General features: G+C 47.0%; 1 protein-coding gene across 2 annotated transcripts in view; it reads left to right on the top strand.

The window, feature by feature from the left end:
* The window catches only part of Atg16 (Autophagy-related 16), a 313574-nt gene that overhangs the window by 253734 nt on the left and 38816 nt on the right, over positions 1-21024 (top strand). For both annotated transcript variants that reach the window (XM_050186603.3, XM_050186604.3), the window contains one exon: positions 16943-17089. In XM_050186603.3, coding sequence (XP_050042560.1) covers positions 16943-17089 — 147 coding nt within the window. The remainder of the gene's footprint in view (positions 1-16942; positions 17090-21024) is intronic.

Raw genomic sequence — 21024 nt, 5'->3', positions numbered from 1 at the left:
GCCACCTACCCTATGCAGCAGCTAAGTGTGGACCTTATTGGGCCACTGCCCACAACTCCTCGGCGCCAGAAGCACATCCCGGTGGTGCTGGACAAGTTCACAAAGTTTATGGAGCTTTTCCCATTACGTGCGCCGACCAACAAATTGATCATTGATAAAATGATCAATGTTTTTTGCTAGCATGGTGTGCCTAGCTCCATCTCTAGCGACAATGACAAACCATTCATAAGCAAACTGTGGAAAGGCATTCTCCAGCACTGGAGAATCAAGGAGAGCCATACAGTCCCATACAGACCAGCAGGACAGACTGTGGAATGCCATAACGCAACGGTTAAACAATGCCTGGTGGGCTACTGCACTTGCCACAGGGACTGGGACAAAAGGCTGCCTGAAGTGGCATTTGCAATGTGCACGTCTGAAAGTGTAGTTACTGGCTTTACGCCTGCCTTCTTGTGCTATCGGCGGGAACTGTGGAACCCGTGGAGCCATCACAATCGGGCAGCTGGCACCGAAGTGCCCCCTTCTGCGCCTCATGCCCTAGCTGCTGAACTGGATGTGTACCTTCGAGATGCCTGGACCTTTGCACAGGTCCACCAAACTTTGGCAAAAGCCCACCAGGCAAAGTATTACAACAAAAAGTGCACTCTAGCTACGTTCCAGGTTGGAAACTTGGTTCTCCAGGACACGCACCCGCTAAGTAAGGTAGCCATTGGATTCACAGTCAGGCTGACGCCAGGTGGCGTAGAGTTGCAGGCACGAGACGGTAGGCAACTGTGTCGAGTAACAGGCACGGGAGGGTAGGCAACGATGTGTGGCAGGGAGGGAGAACATAGAAGGCGTGTGCGCACGGTCGGCATGTGGGAAGCGCACGACAACAAACTCAGTGAGTGAAGTAATCAGCGGAACAAGCCACGTGCGGTGCGGTGGGACGGAACGCAGGCTGCATGTGTGTGCGTGCGCCGAGGATTTCCCAAAATAAAGAACGTACTTGACAACCTCCACCAGATGTCACGTGGTAGTGACGGTAAAAAAAGCAGCAAAACTGGGAGTTACGAAACTAGCGTTTTATTGGGCACACTTGTGCCCTCAAAAACAGGCTACAATTCAAGCACGGCGACAGTGGCGAACACAGTCGGTGATCGGCAAAAGTCTGATCAGCAGGTCAAGCATGTCGGCTTTTATACATCAGTCACAGAAGGTTTCAGAGTAATCGCTGTTGCCCGCATGTCTTCCAGAATGTTCTACACCGTTCGCGTCATGCATACATGAAATCAGATTACGCAAGGTTTGCTGACAACAGACAGCGGATAGAACCATTGATAACATTAGAGAAACTTCCGATACATGTAGCCGCGTCCTGCGCTGTGCGATAACATTTGTTAGGCGGTGAAACTTGATAAATATAAACACGCGTCAATATGCCATCATAGACATGCGTGACTGGATCTCGGCAAAGCGGACTGCTACTCGTGAAGATCTACAATTGATTTGATGTCTTTTTGAATGCGGGTAGGTTCCCTCACCACTTGAGTGAAGTTTTGGAAAAAGATTAAATCTAGAAACGGTTAAGCAGTAGTATTTAGGGGTTCAGGGAACGCACTGTCCCACTTGACTGACAGCAGGCATATTGAAATCATCAGCAAGCAGAGTGTTACAAGAGGGAATGCTGCTACACCATAAAATTTGTTCAGAGCCTCAAAAAGAGGTACTGTTGGTGTTTGGTGGGCGGTAAAATGTTCCAATTATCAGGGATAGCTCTGTTAGAAATAGCTTAAACCCAAACGCATGCATTTTAAGCCGCATTACTCGAAGCGCAAGAAGAGCTTGACCCGCTTAGTGTAAAGTGGTGAGCGGAGGCCTTGCCGCAGCACAGCGGCGGCGACCCTTTTGTGCATGCACTGCCAAATTAGTACCGCCGACAAATTAGTCTCATGCAGGCACAGAACAGGCCACAAAGATACCAAACCCACTACCGATGACCGCCTAGTAACGAGTACGAAGTGAGTGCCGAGTGCTCTCAGCTGTGTACTGTGGAACAAACGGTAGCTGTCAAACTCCATGGTGCGATATGCCTTAACCGTTAATCTCGGTCGCAATCGCATTGTTGGTGTCCCTCGTGGTAGAATCGACATGAAAATAAAGTTTTCCTGATGCTTTGCGATGCCAGAAAACCACGGTCTCTTGGATTCCGAAAAGTGGCCAAGAGACTGCGGGCAAACTTGCGCCGTAGCATTCTGTGGGGTGCGCTCGATGAGCAAAGTTTTACTGCTCTAAAAAGCACTTCTGGCGCTGAAATGTGCCAAAAAGTGCAAAAGAAGTGTCCCTCCGATTATATTGCCATGTTTAACGTGAGGAGCTACATTAACAAATCGGGAAGATGACTTTGGGGAAGCCTGTCTAGAAATTTGCTCGCCGCTCGCTATCATCGGCCTTGCATCGCAGTAAAACACCACCCCTAGCTTCATTGCACTTTTTATGGTGCAAATTGACCAATAACTTGCCGAAAGCACGAAAAATCCTAGCGTCGCCAGCAACAAGTCGGGCTGTCAACGTGGCGGGTCAACGCAATCTGGTGTTTCTCCGGTGATTTTCTTGACACGGTCTTGATTCGCGCCATCTGACTTTAGACAAACGGTCTAAATGCGTGGTAGGGTCATTGAATTTTGTTTCTAAACATTTGTCAATGGTGCGGATGCAACGGTGCACGAGCACCGACACTCGAACCGTAAAATTAGCACAGTGTCGTCGACAACGGTGCGCCGATAAACTCTCGGGCAAACTTCACAGCTGCACACCTCAGAAAAAAATTGTCCAGTGATCATGAAAAGCCCCTGCTGCAAAACCGTTCAGTTTTCACGATCATGCTGCATACCCACAATGAGCGACTCATCATTTTTTGAGCACAACAAACACAACCTCAGACTCGAGCCACGGCATTTGCGGCACTTTCCAGCGCGATACTCTCATAATCTTCCGTGACCTCCGCACCCCTCCCTATAAAAGCGGCCACTGCCTTCTTCTTCTCATTCGCTCTCCAGTCTGCAAGCCATTTGGACGCCAGTCACTCCTCTCACTCGCCTTCACGTCAAGTCCTCACCTCCTCACTACCAGTTTTGACTCCACTGCTCCTCCAAAGCTGCCCTCTTCAGGCCTGCCCTCTTCAGGCCTGCCCACCCGAGCACAGTTTTCCACCAATGGGTGCCTCCTCCACGGTTCCTGCTTCTTGGTCTCCAGAACTCCCAATCACCTTTCTTCCACTACACTTGAAGCCGATTACAAGCCTGCGCAAGATGCCCTTATGACATTTTGAAGCTTCCACCTTTTGTGTCGCCCGTTGTGTTCAGTCAATTTGGCACCGACGGCACGTGCATTTGAATCTGTGCTGTAAGCCATGTGATTATGTGTAATTAAGTGCTTCGTTAGGCGTGCCTCGCGTATGCTTTTGTGGCCTCTGTCAGTATCCAGGCGGTGACTTTGGAGCAGAAAGTTTTGCTGATAAAAGAAGTGGAAAAAGGCGGCCGGCAGAAAACTGACATCGGGAATGAATTCAGCATACCGCTGTCTACTTTATCAACTGTATTAAAAAACAAGGAAGCTGTGCTGGATGGCTTTGAAAAGAGCTTCTTGGCGAATAGAAAAAGGAATCGTGATTTGAAATACCCCGAAGTGGAAGGTGCACTCTACAGTGGCTTAAGAACTCAGAAGTGCAAATTTTCCTATACATGTACCTGCGCTTACTGCAAAAGCCAAAGCTCTCACCCCCCCCTTCAAATGGGCCACAGAGATTTCAAGTGCAGCAATGGCTGGCTCAAGCGGTTCAAGAAACGACATGTCGTGACCTCGAAGTTGATCGTTGGCGAAGGCGCAGCCTTGAACTGTGACACTGTAGAAACATGGTGCCAACGTCGGCTCCAAGCTATACTTAAAATGTATGAATACAAAGACATCTACAACCTAGACGGGGCTGTAGTTTTCTACAAGTTGCTAACAAATCACACATTCACTACCACTGGCGGATCTTCATCCAGAGGAAAATAGAGCAAGGAGCGTGTCTGTCACGGTGCTGTTTGGTGCCAATGCAACAGGTGAGGACAAGCTTCCCTTGTTGATACTGGGGAAGGCAGAGAAGCCGCAGTGCTTGCGAAATGCAACTATTCCTAAGGAATGCATCTACAGAAGTAACAAGCGAGCATAGATGGCTGCTGCTATTTTTGAAAACTATCTGTGCCTTCTGGATAGATGGTTCAACGCAAGGAATTGGCAAGTGCTTTTCATAATTGATAATTGTCTGAGCCGCAGGAAGATAGACAATCTCAAGGCGTTTGCTGTGGAATTTTCGCCTGCAAACACAACCGCAGTACTGCAATCAATAGATGAGTGCATCATTGAGACCACCCGGAAGCTGTACTGCAAGGCTCTTTTGCAGCGCACGCTCACAGCGTATGACGCCAGCACGAGGTACAACATTGATTTGCTTAGTGCGATCCATTTGCTGAACTTTTCACTGAAAGAACTCGCACGTTCAGAGGTTGCCAACTGCTTTGCGCACACTGGCTTTTCCAGTGCCATCGTCAGTAACCGTGACGATAACCAGCCTGACGATGACCAGACTTGCAGAGATCTGTACGAGGCTGTTCATAAAATTGCTCGCCAAGAGGTAGAAGGCAACTTGGAGACAATCGCGTTGGCTGATGCTGCTGCTCCTGTGGTCGCCCCAGCGACGGATGTGCAGATAATAATTGACGCTGTTGGTGGCGCCGACGAGGACGAAGAGCTGGCAGAGGAAGAGCCATGTGAAGTGCCAACTATGGTGCAGACGTGGGAATACCTACGCCTGCTGTGAAATAAGGTTGAATGCAGGGGCAGCGACGAAGGTCTCGTGCAATGTTTGGTTAAATTAGAACAGGGGTTGCTTGCGCCTAGTAAGAACTTAAAATTGTCAAAGCTCACTGCCTTTCTTGCACTTGCATAAAGATTTGCTTCCTCTACTATCTTTTAATGAAATAGTTAAACACTATCAGCTTGGGCGCAGGCAATTCCCGCTGCCACACCCACAGCTAACTAGACCTCAATCTTCCACATTGAGAGTGTTACAAACGGGAACGGAACGGATTGGCAAGAAGCACTAGTGTTTCTTGCCAATCCTTGCATCTGACATATTTTCTATGTCGTATCATTCTTTTGCACTGCACTTCTTGTGTTCATAGTACACCTCATTAGTCATTGCCGTAATCTTACTACATGTATATCTTACGCACTTTAGGTTGACTATATTTAGGCTCCTTTACTGCCACGTCTCATCTAGTTCTCAGAATTCATCGTTCCAGTGTGAACCCACTAAAACTGGCATGGCGCTCTTTGGCCATACCTGGCCCTTGTGCCACTAAACAACACACACACAAACACTTTCACACTGACACAGAAATCACACTGCTCACACTCTTTAATACTATCTGAGCAGCTGGGCATCTTCCAACAGCAGGGAAATAAGCTATCGTCATCCCAGTTGTGAAACAGTGTTAAGATCCTGCTTCAGGGACAAGTTGTTGCCTGATTGCGCTTACAAGTTGCCTCTGCGAGTTGTTTGAAAAAATGATAAATTGTTGCCTTCTAGATTACCTTGAATCGAACAAAATGCTTGATCCGTATCAGTATGGATTTCGAGAAAGCCTGTCAATTACCGACCATCTCGTGCTTGTCAAGGCTAATATTCGTGATGCTCTTGTCCATAAACAGTTCTCTTTATAAATATTTAACATGGAACAGGCCTATTACACGATGAGGCACTGTGGAATCTTCCGACACCTGTCAGGAATGGGTATCATTGGGAACATGCTGCATGCTATTGAGAGTTACTTTTGAAACAAACTTTCTGTGTGAAATTAGGTAAGACACTCTTGCATTCCTTTACACAAAAAACTGGGGTACCCCAGGGAGGCAAGCTCAGCTGTACGCTTTTTATTGTGGAGATGAATGCACTCAGTTCTTCACTACGTCTATCCATTTTCTATTCTATTTACGTAGACGATGTACAGGTAGGTTTTAAATCGTGTAACCTTGCAGTCATTCAGAGGGAAATTCAGCTTAGGCTGAACAAAGTATCCAAATAATGGGTTCAAGGTCAATCCACATAAAAGCTCCTCTTTTGTCAAGAGAGACAGAGAGGACTGCTGCCTGATCCCACTATTGAATTGCAAAGACAGCACGTTCCTGTGGTCAAATAACATAAATTCTTGGGTGTCATACTCAATTCGAAACTGAGTTTCATGCCCCACATTAAATGCCTCAAGGGCAAGTGCCTGAAAAAATAAACAAACTGAAAATTCTCTTCTGCACAAACTAGGCCAGTGACAGAAAATGCTTAATGAATCTGCAAAAGTCTCATACGATTGCGTTAGGCTACGGGGCTGTGGTGTATCAGTCTGCTACACTGAGTGCCCTAAAAATGCTTGATCCTGTTCAATTCAATTCGAATAAATTTTATTTCCTTAGTTGGAGGAGACAAGATCAAAATATGCGGATCCCACACACTGAGAATTGATGTAAGCAAAGCTTTCTATGCTATTTGCTTTGATTGACGTTAATTAGCAGTGATGTTGACGCCGAACGTGTGATTTTGGCACAGATACTAATACATGGAAAGGATAACCAGCCACCGTGAGCCTGCGTGTTTGCTCCCGAAAGCTGTCAGCAATGCTATGAAGGCACAATTTTTGTAACGTGTTTTTGTAGCAAGACTTAACTATGGAAAATTCTCTCTTACCTAGAAAGAATTTTCAGAGACTGTAAACCCATTGGTGATCACAAGTGAAGAGCCAGACGGTGGATCACTTAGGTTTCTTGACTTAAAGCTAGGTCTGGGATTTAGTCATTGTTGTTGACAATATAAACCGCGCGCAAATATGCTTCTTTTGCCATTCAAATCTGCGCATTCGAAAATCGTAAAACAACCCATAGTTAAGTCTTGGTACAAAAACATGTTACAAAAGTCTTGCCATCATGGCATTGCTGATAGCTTTCGGGAGCAAACACGCAGGCTCACGGTAGCTGGTTATCCTTTCCATGTATTAGTATTGGTGGCACAATCATTGCTCAAGGAAGCTATGGTGTTAGGCTGCTGAGCACGAGGTCGCGGGATCGAATCCCGGCCATGGCGGCCGCATTTCGATGGGGGCGAAATGCGAAAACACCCGTGTACTTAGATTTAGGTGCACGTTAAAGAACCCCAGGTGGTCAAAATTTCCGTAGTCCTCCACTACGGCGTGCCTCATAATCAGAAAGTGGTTTTGGCATGTAAAACCCCATAATTTAATTGCTCAAGGAAATCGGAACTAGGGCATCATTATCTGGGAGGGAGCCTTGCGGTCCAAGCACACGTGAAAAAATAGCGGTGATGCCATACATTCATTCAATCGCGCACCGTACAAAGAAAATTGGTAAAAGATGCAATGTAAAAGTGGTGTCCTCCGCACTGGAAAAATTGCTGAGCATGTATGTGAAAGTAAACCCAGGTGCTATGCAGAAACGAGGTTGTGAAACACAACACGGAAAGAAGTTCGTCGACTGCACCGAAGAAGTGGTATATTCAATTCCAATTCAGTGCAGCAGAAAGTACATCGGACAGACTGGACGATGTTTGAACGAAAGATTAAAGGAGCATGATTATAATGTTTCAAAAGCAGTTGCGGGACATCTTGGGATACATTGTAGAGATTGCAAATGTTGGCCATTCTTTAAAAAAATGCAATATTGTGAGCAAAGATGGCAGACAACTGACGCGAGAGGTAATCGAAGCCACTGAGATTGCGCATGTGGGAAGTATGTGCGTAAGCATGCCATCTTTTTCCCTTAGTGTGAAAGAAATAGATTTCCTCACGCACTAATCTTAAATTTTGTATCCTTGTTCCTTTTTTTTGGCGATGTTGAGTGCAGCAAAATTGATCACGTGAAAAGCCAGTTTGGCATTGGTGGATTGGATTGGCCCTGTTCGTAAAGTTTTTTTCGCTCCCCCTTTGAGTATCTTCCTGTATTTATTCCATTGACAAGGGAATAAAACTATTGTTGCAAGTAGTGCTCTGTGGTGTGTGTTTCTCTTCTGCGTGTCTCGTCAAAATGTTGCGCAATCCAACCTCTAATATGCTATACCAACGCGCCCAGTCTTTCAACCTTGGCTAAGGGATTCGTAGCACATACATCCTCTCACTAGAGGCTGCTGCTGCGATATCATTTTTCTAAAGCCTGTGCCTCCCGGACCTTGTGTCCAAGGGGTCACTCGTGAGCTACGAGTGCTCCTGTTACGTGTTTACTACAGCATCCTTTTGTCATAGGAATTTTATGATCATAGCATACATCTCTAGTCATTCTCATTATTTTAATACCTGAGCATTTTACGCACTTTACCGCATTTACGTTTTAGGCCTCTCACTGTCAGGTTACATCTACCGTTCACAATTCTAATTCACAACTTTGAAATATACCACATTCTATCATCGACAATCCATTTATTATTTTTTGCTTGGCGCTCCTTGTGGCAATAAAATACGTAAATCATCATCATAAAAAACGGGTCGTACCTAGTGCATTTGTGGTGCAACTTGCTACAGCATCAGGTCGCTATCCTTGAGAAACCCATGTCACGTGGGTGCACCCAACATTGGAAAAATTTAAAGGATCTTTCTTTGTCACTGTAAAGTGGCCCATTCCCGTGGCACATGCCTAGTTACCCACATTGGCGTCAAAGATGTTTGCCTAAGAGTGACAGACTGGTGCATACCCAGTGACCCAAGTTGGCATCAAACAGTGGAGGCCAATGGCACACATACCTAGTAGTCCAAGCAGGTGTCACAGAGTTTCTTCGAACAGCGGTACCTACCCAGTCCCGCATGTACAGTGACCCACATAGGTGGAAAGTTCGTTTAAGAGGCACATATATGTAGACATTGAATGCCACATACTCAGTGACTCACGTCGGTTCGATGGTTGGTTTCGAATGCTGTTCCCTCAGCATAGCAGTACGATGCTCTAACCATTCGACCATGGACTGCATGGTGACCCAGGTTCGCTGGAAAATGGTTATATAAAAACATACATTAATAGTTATACCTCGGGAAGTCCATGCAGTACCCTGAGAATGCTAATGCATTAAAAGTGCTTTGTAGTCAAAATTGAATCAGTCATTGAATGATGTTTCACTCAATAACCATCACAATATGGTGCCATAAATTTTAAGCGCATTGGACAGAGAATATTCCTAGTGATTAGTTTCTACCCTGCTAGTTAGTAATGCTTAGCTAATTACTGGTTTAATAATGCTTTCTATGACACCCATGAACAGCATGGTTGAATGGACTACTGATGTTGCAATCAGGAAAGTGAGTCATCATCATTAATGACTCCAGCCTATCAGTGCTGCAATACGGCCTGGTTGGTATGACATCTTGGAGTACTATGTAGTGCATATAGATGATAGAAGAAGGTACGTGAAAGACACAGATGCGGCGTTAATGAAAGGGTCTGTTGAACAAGAAATGAAGTCAACTTCATTCAATTTCAATCGAACCCATGCCACACGAGTTGCTCAAGGGAGCCTGTCACTTCCTAGCAATTGTCATTTAACCACCAACTGATTGATGTTTCATTACCAGCTAGCTATTCATCAGACATTACAATTAAGCTACAACTGCATGTGATTGTAATCTGGTTTGACAGTGTTTCTTGCATTTAAAAGAAAAAGTTCAGTGCTATTGATTGTGTGCAGCATATCTTTATTTAGGCTATCAATCTCTTTTTTTTATCAAGATTGCTGAAGTTCAAAAAGTTTATAAGACAAGCATCACCTTTAAAACTTTGTAACTAAACAGTAGCAACCAATGTCACAATTATCTGAACTGCATGTATTGGACATCTAAATTGATAACATTTTTATATTATATGTTACAATGAATTGCAGAGAAGCCTCTTGGCTCCTTATGATCTGAATTATATTTAATTCATAAATAGAACTTTTGCAAAACTAGTGCCAACAATTTAGAAATTTCGTGTAAGCTGTAAACTAGTGCAGAATTCCAATGTTTATTTTTGGAGCTGAGATCTCAACTATTTGCTTCAATATTGTTACGCGTAGGACGAGTCAGTAAGACGAGTGACTATTTATAGGTTATATTTACAACAGCGGTTGCAGCGCTGACCAGTTACATTCACAGTGCAAGCCCAGTTTGTTCTTCCTCCTCTTTGCTCGAGTCATGGCGCCCGCGCGCCTCCTTCAAACAAGCAAATGTCACACGCATCTAGCATAATCCTCTGGCGGCAGAAATGACATCCCGGAGTGTCTAAATGTCATCACTGGGAGGGTGATACTGCTTCAGTCGTGTAACGTGCACCATATCGCTGGACTGGGAAGCGGATGGGGCGTCAGGGGCGATCTCGTAGGTGACGGGAGTCACGGCACGAAGCACTCGGTATGGGCCTGTGTAACGACCAGCCGACCTGACGTGACGGAGACCATAGAAGTACCCAAGAACCACGTGGGAAGTGCACGTCTTGGTGTCGCTGGTCGTACAAACGCCTTTGACTGTCTTGGGATTTCGGTAGGCGGTCACGGGCAATTTCCCTTGCGTGGACACAGCGGCCGATGGCATCAAGTGCATATTCACTGGTCAGTGCCGCATGAACAGGGAGGGTTGTGTCGAGGGGCAGCGCTGGTTCTTGGCCGAACAGAAGGAAAAATGGGGAATAACCGGCTGTGTCGTGGCACGAGGAATTATAAGCAAATGTGACAAATGGTAGAGCGAGCTCCCAGTCAGTGTGGTCCGAAGAGACATATTTCACGAGCATGTCTGTGAGAATGCAATTGAGACGCTCCGTGAGGCCATTTGTTTGCGGATGGTATGACGTGGATAGCTTGTGCCTCGTGGCACAGGACTGCACGATGTCCGCGATAACTTTTAATAGGAATGTCTGGCCACGGTCAGTGAGAAGTTGTCGCAGAGCTTCATGTAATAAAATCACATCGCGGAGAAGAAAATCGGCGACATCTGTGGCGCAGCTTGTAGGAAGCGCTCGGGTGATGGCGTAGCATGTGGCATAATGCATGGCCACAGCGATCCACCTGTTCCCAGAGGTAAAAAGAGGAAAAGGGCCAAGTAAGTCCAAACCAACCCGAAAGAATGGTTTCACGAGAATGTCGAGTGGTTGAGAGTACCCAGCAGGGAGCATCGATGGTGTCTTGCGTCGCTGGCATTTCTCACACGCAGCTACGTATCTTCGAATGGAGCGAGCAAGCCCTGGCCAAAAGAAGCGTCGGTGGATTCGGTCGTAGGTACGTGACACACCCAGATGACCGGCAGTGGGGAGGTCATGAAGTTCGTGGAGAACAGCCAAGCGAAGGTGTTTGAGGATCACAAGGAGTAATAACCGGTGAACGTTGTAGCAGTAGAGTATGCCATCTTGAAGTGTGAGTAAGCAAAGGGAACTGTCGGCAAGTGACGATTCCAGGCGTTCAATGATGATACGCAAGGACGGGTCACGGCGCTGCTCGTCGGTGACATGGAGCAGGGGAAAACAGAGAGAACAAAGGCATCAGTGTCAGTGTCAGACGTAGAGGTCTCGTCTCCGATTGGGTAGTGAGAGCGGCAATCTGCGTCCTGGTGTTGTCGTCCCGACTTGTAAGTCACTGTGTAGGGATATTCTTGTAGTCGGAAAGCCCGACGACCGAGCTGGCCAGTAGGATCCTTGAGCGACGAAAACCAACAGAGCACATCATGGTCTATGATTACTGAGAAGGGCTTGCCATATAAATATGGGTGGAACTTTGAAACAGCCCAGACGAGAGCAAGACATTCGCGCTCGGTAATGGAATAGTTGTGCTCTGCAGTTGTCAGGAGCTGGCTAGCATAGGCTATAATGAGGTTGTGTCCGTGTTGGCGTTGCGATAAGACGGCGCCGATCCCATAACCACTGGCATCAGTTCGGACCTCTGTAGGTGCGGAGGGGTGAAAGTGGGCCAAGACCGGTGGATTGGTGAGAATCGTGATAAGGTGTGGAAATGCGGCAGCCTGAGGGGAACCCCACATAAAAGGCCCGTCTTCAAAAGTCCAGTGAGTGGTCGAGCGATTGCTGCAAAATCTTTCACAAACCATCAGAAATAAGAACAGAGCCTTACAAAACTCCGGATATTGTTGACAGACTGAGGTATAGGAAAAGCTGTTACTGCTCGAACCTTCTCCGGCTCGAGTTGTACTCCGGAAGCATCGATGAGGTGGCCTAGCACTGTAATCTGTCGGCGCCCGAAGTGGCACTTTGATGAGTTTAATTGGAGCCCAGCCTTGCGGAAGATGTCAAGGATAGCTGCGATACGCTCAAGGTGCGTCTCAAATGTAGGAGAAAACACAAGGACGTCTTCGAGGTAAGAAAGGCAAGTTGACCATTTGAAACCTTGAAGCAGAGAGTCGATCATCCGTTCAAATGTGGCGGGGGCATTGCATAAACCGTAAGGCATAACCTTGAATTGGTAGAGGCCATCTGGAGTGACAAAAGCGGTCTTTTCTTGGTCTTGCACATCGACGGAAATCTGCCAATAACCAGATTGAAGGTCAATGGACGAAAAGTATTTGGCACCGTGAACACAGTCAAGAGTGTCGTCGATTCGTGGTAAAGGTTAACGTCCTTTTTAGTAATTTGGTTCAGGTGGCGGTAATCAATGCAGAAACACCACATGCCATCTTTCTTTTTGACGAGCACGACCGGCGATGCCCGAGGACTGGACGAGGGCTCAACAATGCCTCTGGCGAGCATCTTGTTTACTTCCTGCTAAATAACTTGCAGCTTTGCCTAGGACAAGCGATACGGTCGGCGGTGAATGGGAACAGCATCACCAGTGTTTATCCGATGCTTAACAAGGGACGTCTGACCAAGTCGTCGATTGTCAGTGTCAAATATGTCGCGGTAGGAAAGCAGAAGGCGATATAGGGTGACTGCTTGGTCAGGTGCGAGGTCCAGGGGGACCATGGGATGTAATGGGCCGTCGAGGTTCAAGGAATCCTGAGGGTATTCAGGAGGATCTGGAGACGCATCGCCTGCAAAGGCAGTGACGTGGTTGTCTGTCACTGACCGGAGCGTAGCCACCACTATGCCTTCAGGTAACACTTGCTTCGTCAAGCCAAAATTGATAACGCGGAGGCACATCCTATTAGCGGCAAGGGTTACGACGGAGTGTGGCACAGAGATGTCGCGCCCCAGGAGAACATCACAAATAGGTGCGACGACATAGTCGCCGTCGGGCACGGTTGCCGTTGAGGCCAATTCGACAAAGGTTAGGGCTTTTGGAGGTAAGTGAACAAACGCTGTAGTGCAGAGAGTGTTCGGTTGTTTCGGGTGAACGTCTGAAAGAAGAGGAAGCTCTAGGCACAGTGTACCGGTGACACAGTTGATGAGGGCAGAATGCATCGTCAGAAAGTCGAGCCCGAAGATTAGGTCATGAGGGCAAGTGGTCAGCACCGTGAACAGGACTGGAACGTGGCGGCCAGCAATTCCTATGCGAGAAGTGCACATACCCCTGATGGCAAGAGTGGCACCATTGGTGATGCGTACGGCTCAAGTGATGGCAGGTGGAAGAACTTTTTTGAGGCAACGACATAGGTTAGTGTTCATTATAGACACTTGGGCTCCAGTATTAATTAATGCCGTCAACGGAAAACCATCTGCATCAACTTGAATTAGGTTCATGTTGGTGAGGAGCGTCAACGGAGGATTTGGAAAGAACGAACGTGATGCAGCACTACCTCCAAGAGCTGCATGGCCTAGTTTTCCGTTTGTCGGTTTGTCGAGGAAAAGCAGCGAGGTTGGGGTGAAGGGGAACGATGGCGTTGAGGCGACAGCAATCGCACGGAGGAGCAGCTATCAGGGGGCATCAGAAGTAGGGTACAGACAGCGAGGGGAATAACGGCGAGCGTCGGCATATGGGCGAGGAGCAGGGAATGAGCTCCAGTACGGCGGCATCAAGGTGGTGCGGCAGTGATGGGATAAATGATCAACGCGGTGGCAGCAGAAGCAGATCGGTTTGTCGTCTGGGGTTCACTATTCAGCAGGATTGCATGGTCTGGGAGCGAAATACTGGTCATTACAGGTTGCGGATATTGTAATGGGTGCCGAATCGAGTTGGGAGACAGAGGAGGTGGTAGGGATGCCAAGGTTTGCAATTTCTTGCCACACAACTGCTTGGATAACAGAAATAGTGGGGGCCACTTGGTCAAAGGTACCTTCAGGGGGTCGTGGATTAAGGGGGGCGAGACTCGCCACTTCAATCTCCTGGCGAACGATACAGGTGACATTCTCTTGAAATGGTCATGTGGCGGTAAGAGCGGAGCAAGAGGACGTAGCAGGGGTGTTTGTGAGCCGGGAAAAGTGTGGTACGACGTGGCGGCTTTTGGCTACCTCGGAGCAGCAGTAGTCTGACGACGGCGTCAACGGTAGAAACGTCATTATAGACGAGCAAATTTAAGGCGTCGTCCACGATGCCTTTTAAAATATGGCCCACCTTGTCAACCTCGGTCATGTGCTCGTTGACTTTCCAGCAAAGTGCGAGCACTTCCTGTATGTAGGAGACATATGATTCGGTCGACAACTGGACCTGGGTGGCAAGCTCTTTTCATGCAGCCTGTTAGCGACCTGACGAGTTGCCAAAAAGGTCGTGAAGCCGCTCTTTGAAAAGGTCCCAGCTGGAGAGCTCGTCCTCATGGGTGCAAGAACCAGACACGCGGTGTACCGTCCAGATAAAAGATCACATTGGCAAGCATGATGGTAGGGTCCCAGTGGTGGCTTTGGCTAACACGCTCATACATGCTGAGCCAGTCGTCGACGTCAACGTCATTTTGACCAGAAAATGTCCCAGCATCACAAAGACTAGGAACTGTAACATACGTTGGGGTAGGCCCCGCAGCTGTAGGTGGCAACGGAGTGGTTCCATCGGAAGCCGTGGCTGAGAAGACGACGGTGCGGATGCTTAGGAGAATAGGAAACGTTCGACCTCCACCACAATGTTAAGTGAAGAACGAGTCAGTCAGACAAGCAACTATTTACAGGTTATATATACAACAACGGTTGCAGTACTGACCGGTTAGATTCACTGCGCGAGTTATGCTCTTTGTTCGAGTGATGGAGCCCATGCACCTCCTTCAAACAAGCAAATATCACACGCGTGTAGCAATATATTTGTATTTATGATGGCAGTTATTATAAAAATGTGAGAATTTCAGTGGTGGAATAGCCATTTCACATTTCGGTGCAGGTCTGGGCGCAGGCAAAGGGCCGATTTGGCTCAGCAGCAAGCACTTTTGGCACAGGGTCCAATGCACATGTGCTTACCATATACCATGCAGATTTTAACTGATATAGTCTATATGTTGTAGACACGGATTTGCGTGAGGCTTGCCCTGCAAGTGCAGTCAGGAAAGGATGCGATGGTCCTCCACACCATGACTCACAAAGGGCACCATGGCTGCATTCATTGATACAGTGCAGAGGATAATTAAGTGAGGATGCAGCACAGTGCAACAGTCAGAGCTTGTGGGCAAAGGCTCACCGCAAGGCCAATCTAGTCTGCGGGCCTGCACTGAACATGATATCATGCAATATACTCATGTCGAGCCATGCACATTAGGGAGTTTTCGAATAGGGGCAGAAAAAAAAAGCAGCGACGCCACTGTGCATGCGCAAGACACAAATAGGGTTTCACATTGGTGTCGGCGATACTATTTCACCGAAATAGCCAAATAACACGGCAACAAAGACACAACGAAAAAGCTTTGCTTTTTGAACGTGGCAGCACCCATCGATGTGGCGGCTCTCGCCATGTACCACATTCAACCTCATTCGCTAATACCATTCTTAACTATGCACCACCTGAGATTCTTCTCGCAGAAGCTCTTTTGCAAAGCCCCACTATCGCCTTTAAACATCGAATCAGCTTACGTTTAATCCTAAAATGTGACATATATACTCGTTTGGCAGATTCCGCGTTATCACGCAGGTCCGAAATAAAGCACCACTAAGATGGTACAGCGGTACTACATTGCACGTCCGTCAGAGAAATATGTGCGAATGATGAACCGAATGACTCCAACGGGCCCATAGAGTTTCTCACTATATAGTGAGAAATAGAGTTCAGTGAGACAGTTTCAGTTTCTCATGAACAGACGGGTGTACTGAGCACCCATCTCTAGAGTTACTCACTATACTGTTATGTCTAACCTATTAATTCTTATTAGTATGACAGCATTTATTTGATTCACACTAGACAACACTTACTTTAGTGCCACTATATTACAGATCAGTGGACGGGCCTCTGCTTCCTTCTATGATTGATGATGATAGCGTGCTGTTGGTTTTGATTTCAGCTTTGATAGCTGTGAAGCATCGACGGAAGGATGGTTTCGCTCTTATGCATGCTTCGGCGCAGGCTTGGCACAACTTTCCACTAAAATGTCGTTTTGGTGCAGGATGGCCCAAAAGGCACAATTGGTGCAGCTGTTCCACCACTAAAATGTATCTTTCTCTCTTAAACCCGGGAAATTTCATTCAGATTGTTCAGTAGTTTTCTAACGTGCAAATGCTTTGCATTTCTGTGTAATTTAATAGAGAACTAGCTAGGTAACAGTTGGTCCTGAACTATCTTACTCTTAACTGACCGTTCACAATTGGCATTTTTCAGTTTCAAATTTTTCTTCTTGAAGTGTTGATCAGTGCTGACCCCACTCTTGCCCATGGGCCACTCACTCTCATATTATACTAAACAGGCCAAGAACTTGGCCTCTGTGTTTCTCAATAAAATGTTCTGGTTCTCAACGCATGTGACTCGGGTGAGAAGCTGCATATTTTCTTTCATTGCGCAGCAGAAATCCTTTTGTGTTTTTCCATTTATTGTATCCCCCATATGCGTTCACTGCAGGGATGACAGCTTCAAGGTGGCCTGTGATTGGACGAGGGCAAAGTTCAGTCCTGATGCAAGCTACGTGGCTGTGGGCTCCCACGATGGAACACTCTTCATATGGAACACACAGACAGCTAAACTGGAGAAAAAATTGAAGGAGATGAGGTGAGTCAATGCAGGCTGAGCTTTGGGCCAGCTAGTTTTAGGTTTCCATGAGTAGATGACACTTCACGAAAGGGAAATATCGTCATCCACCTGACAATGGGATTAAGCTGTGAAGGAAACCTATTTTCTTGTACCTTTGTGCTACTGTCGGGTGAATGACATTTTTTTACTTTTCATGGAACTTTCTCCACCTTGCTGATTTTCATGAAACTTATTTTTCATATTGAATTATTGTTGTGTCTCACCTATTAATTCTTATTAGTGTGACAGCATTTATTTGATTCACACTAGACAGCACTTATTTAGTGCCACAAGGTGTGCTTTTACCATTAAAGCTGTTGACGCTGAGATTGGCATTGAGTTTTTCCATTCGTATTCATAGATATACTTTGTGATACATCCAAGCAGTGTGGAGGGCAGTCAAGTGGCTAATTATAGTTCGCCGACACATCATCCCCCTTCATGTGACTAGCATGTTGGTCACAATTCACACACATTGCAGCGGGGGAGGGGAATACAGTATTTAATGCAGTAAATCCCAGTTGGCACATTTTTCAAGGGACTGCGAAAAAGAAACGTAACAGCTGAGAGAATGTAACAGTGAGGAAGGACTCAAATCACCATAGTAACATCAGGAACAGCTCTGAATGGCTGCTAGTACAGTTATTAGATGTCTCACTGCCTGTACTGTGACTGAAGACAGTGTGCGCACGTGTTTATAATTTAGGGATACAGACTGTTTCGTAACAGTGACCCCATATCACTTTTAAAATGCCTCACCGCATAATACAGCTGTATTGTGGCGAAGCTGATTTAAAAGAACTGCCAAAAACCACAATCGCACCGAGACACGCTACTTGGGACTGATAATTGTTTTCCTGGCAGGGCTTGTCAAGCTTAACTGCGAGTATACCTTTATTGTCCTTGTAGCAATGTGCAAGAGAAAATTTGCCTTTGTATCACTAAATGTATGTGACTGCCACATTCAAATGCAACGTAAGATGCGGGAGCATTACACAATGGCTATTTATCAAATGGGAACATAATACATGGGAGCTAATGGGCTTTAGGTTGGGACTGTGAAGAGTAGGTGCAACAGCCAGGAAGACGCAACGGTGAGGAATGTATCAGTGGGGTTCCACAGTACTAGTACAATAATTTGACAAGTTGGTCAAGTTGGTTTCCATTCATAGGCCACAGACAGCCTTTGTAGCTTTTACGCTCTACTATGTCACCATGGATCCTCTTACTCATTGACCTACTCCTCCACCAATGGTTCCATGCACCATGCCCTCCATGCTATGAGTGGACAACACGGAGTGCCAACTCTCCTGATGAGGCAGTTTAGCTTGTGTCCTTTTGACTTGCTTCTTAAATCATGCAGGCAGGTTTTGCTAGAGCTGTACATTCACACAGGGTCTGTGTTCATTTCTTGTTTGTTTTTTGTTTTTTTGTCAGCGTCTGTATGTGTTCCCCTCTGCAGCGCTTCAATTCAGGCTTCAGTAAGTTCAGCAGTCGGTGTGGCTGGCTCTCTCTTCAGACCATAGCGCTTGCAGCGGAGATGCTTTCGGTCGCTCCATTGCCACAGCACGTTACTCTATTGCTGCGGCTTGGATAAAGCAAGAATAAAAATATCTTTAACTGCTACAGTTGAACCTAGATATATCGAACAGTGCGGTGATCGCAAGATAGTTCGATATAGCCAGATTTTGATACATAATATTATGTAAAAGCTCGTCAATAACTTCTGCAAATCGATCAATGAACCAAGGGCACGATTGGGGGTCGTTGTTCGGAGCGCGCGTTCAGTTGCGGCGCACACAACCCGCCTTTTTCATTTTCCTGTGCTGCCCTCTGCCGCACACGGCTGGAAACGTTTTGGAAGGGTGCCGGGGCATTCGCTAGTTGATTTGCGTACCTGCGCCCACGTTGAGTGTGGGTCGGTAGTGCGTTTCGTGGATCACTAATCATTATTAATGGCTACTCCGGGGCTGCATGTCGTTCCTGGAAACCATTTATCACTCGCCAACTACTGGGTGAGCAAGCCTGAGTGTGCCCTTGTGCAAACAGTGTGGCCGATAAAGGCACACTGAGTTCCGTCTGCCAACACGGCTGCTTTGGAGTTTGTCATCGGTGGTCGGGCACGCGCGAAGGCTCTCCTGGAAAAGGCTCGTGAACGGGCTTCGCAGAACAGTTTCGTAGACGCAGCGCGCTACGCCGACGGACAGGCCTTTGCTGTAGTTAGCGTAAATCATGAAAGCCAAATAACGAACGCAATCTCGATTTGGACGACATCCTCTGAAATCGCAGAGCAGGCTGCAATAGCGATGGCCTTATTGGACAACAAGAGGACATCAATCTACAGTGACTCGATAGCAGCAGTTAGGGCATTTGCCAAGGGAACCATATCCGAGCTGGCCCTAGGGATATTAGGAAGCAAAGAGATCACGCCACACACATTAATCTGGTTTCCAGCCCACATGGGACAGATCGAGGGTGCCCCGCCCAACCTCAATGAGTCTGCACACGGAGCTGCGCGAGGGATCATCAACCGCGTAGCTACCGGGCAGCGTGACGCCCGGGGTACTGACAATCGGGACTCTCCTTCCTCGTACACCGAAATTACTAAGCACTTTTACTTGGCTCGGAGGATCTACCCCCTCCCACATTGCAAACTCAATAGACCTCAAGCTTTGACACTAAGGCTTCTACAGACGGGGGCATACCCAAACCCCCTACTTCTTCACAAGATGTAGCCCAAAATTCAGACGACAAATGCATGTGCACTATGCAATGACTTAGCGAACTTACCTCACATGCTCTGGCGATGTCCCGCGTTACGCGGCGATGATAGTAACACTACTTCACGCTGGGATGCTGTCCTACACAGCCCCAACCTCGAAGAACAGTTATGGGCTGTCCAACGGACCCGCGACGCAGCGGAGAGGCTCGGCCTCTCTGTCCCGACGTGGGAGCGGCCCGCTGCGTGCTAGGGCACGCCCTAAAGGACCCTAATAAAGTTTTTCATCCATCCATCCATCCATCCATCTCTGCACTTGGAGCTCACTTTCTGTAGTCTCTTTTGCACATTATTTAGACATTTCGCATATTCAAGAAGCCTGCAAGCGCAGTCTTCTGCATCGTATTTATCAAAGAGGCGCACTTGCTTGCATCGACATCTACAGCCACAGATCGTTGTTAGCGCCAAGTATTGCGGAAAAGATGCATTGCTCATGTGAAATAATCACAAAACGTAGCAAAGCATACATATGTGCGCATATGTATCGTGTTGTTCCACTGTGAGACGAGTCAATATGACTGGCCAAACCACTTAAACAACAGCAATTGTGATCAAGATATTAAAGGCTGTTAATTTGTTACTTATTTTTGCATTTCTTTAACTCCATCATACTTGCAGTTTGTGCATGCCATAAAGCATTATTAGAGAAAACTGTGCTGGCATATGCGCTCATTTATAGGCCGTGTTGTTCTCTTGCGAAAAGGTGGATGCCATCACTGCCACCGGTGGTATAACTGAGCGAGATGGTTGTCTATGCTGCTGTACACCGACTGCACCATGCACCGTCTCTCGTTTGACACAGAGGTCAACAGTGAATGTCTGGGATTGATAAATGTGTCAGCGTAACAACAAGCACAGACCCACCCATCTACGTGACAAATGCGAACGGCAGCTTACGGGCATGGTGACGTACAGATGTTGGCACGGCGCAATGTCACCGCTTGCCGCTTACTGTGTATGCGCCATGCAAAGTGAAGTGTAGTTGATTTCAAGTTGCTAAGGCCAGAACTGAACTATGAAAGCAGTTTCCTTCATCCTAACTGCTTGCATTTCAGTTCAGGACTGCCAGTAGCGGGTGCTGTCAGAGTTGTAGGACGATCCTACCGCTGTCAACCAGATGTAGGAGTCGTCGGAC

This window comes from Dermacentor andersoni, chromosome 2, assembly GCF_023375885.2.
Source record: "Dermacentor andersoni chromosome 2, qqDerAnde1_hic_scaffold, whole genome shotgun sequence".
Classification (NCBI taxonomy): Eukaryota; Metazoa; Arthropoda; class Arachnida; order Ixodida; family Ixodidae; genus Dermacentor; species Dermacentor andersoni.
Note: the sequence above shows the minus strand (reverse complement) of the source record. Positions and strands in the feature narration are given on the sequence as shown.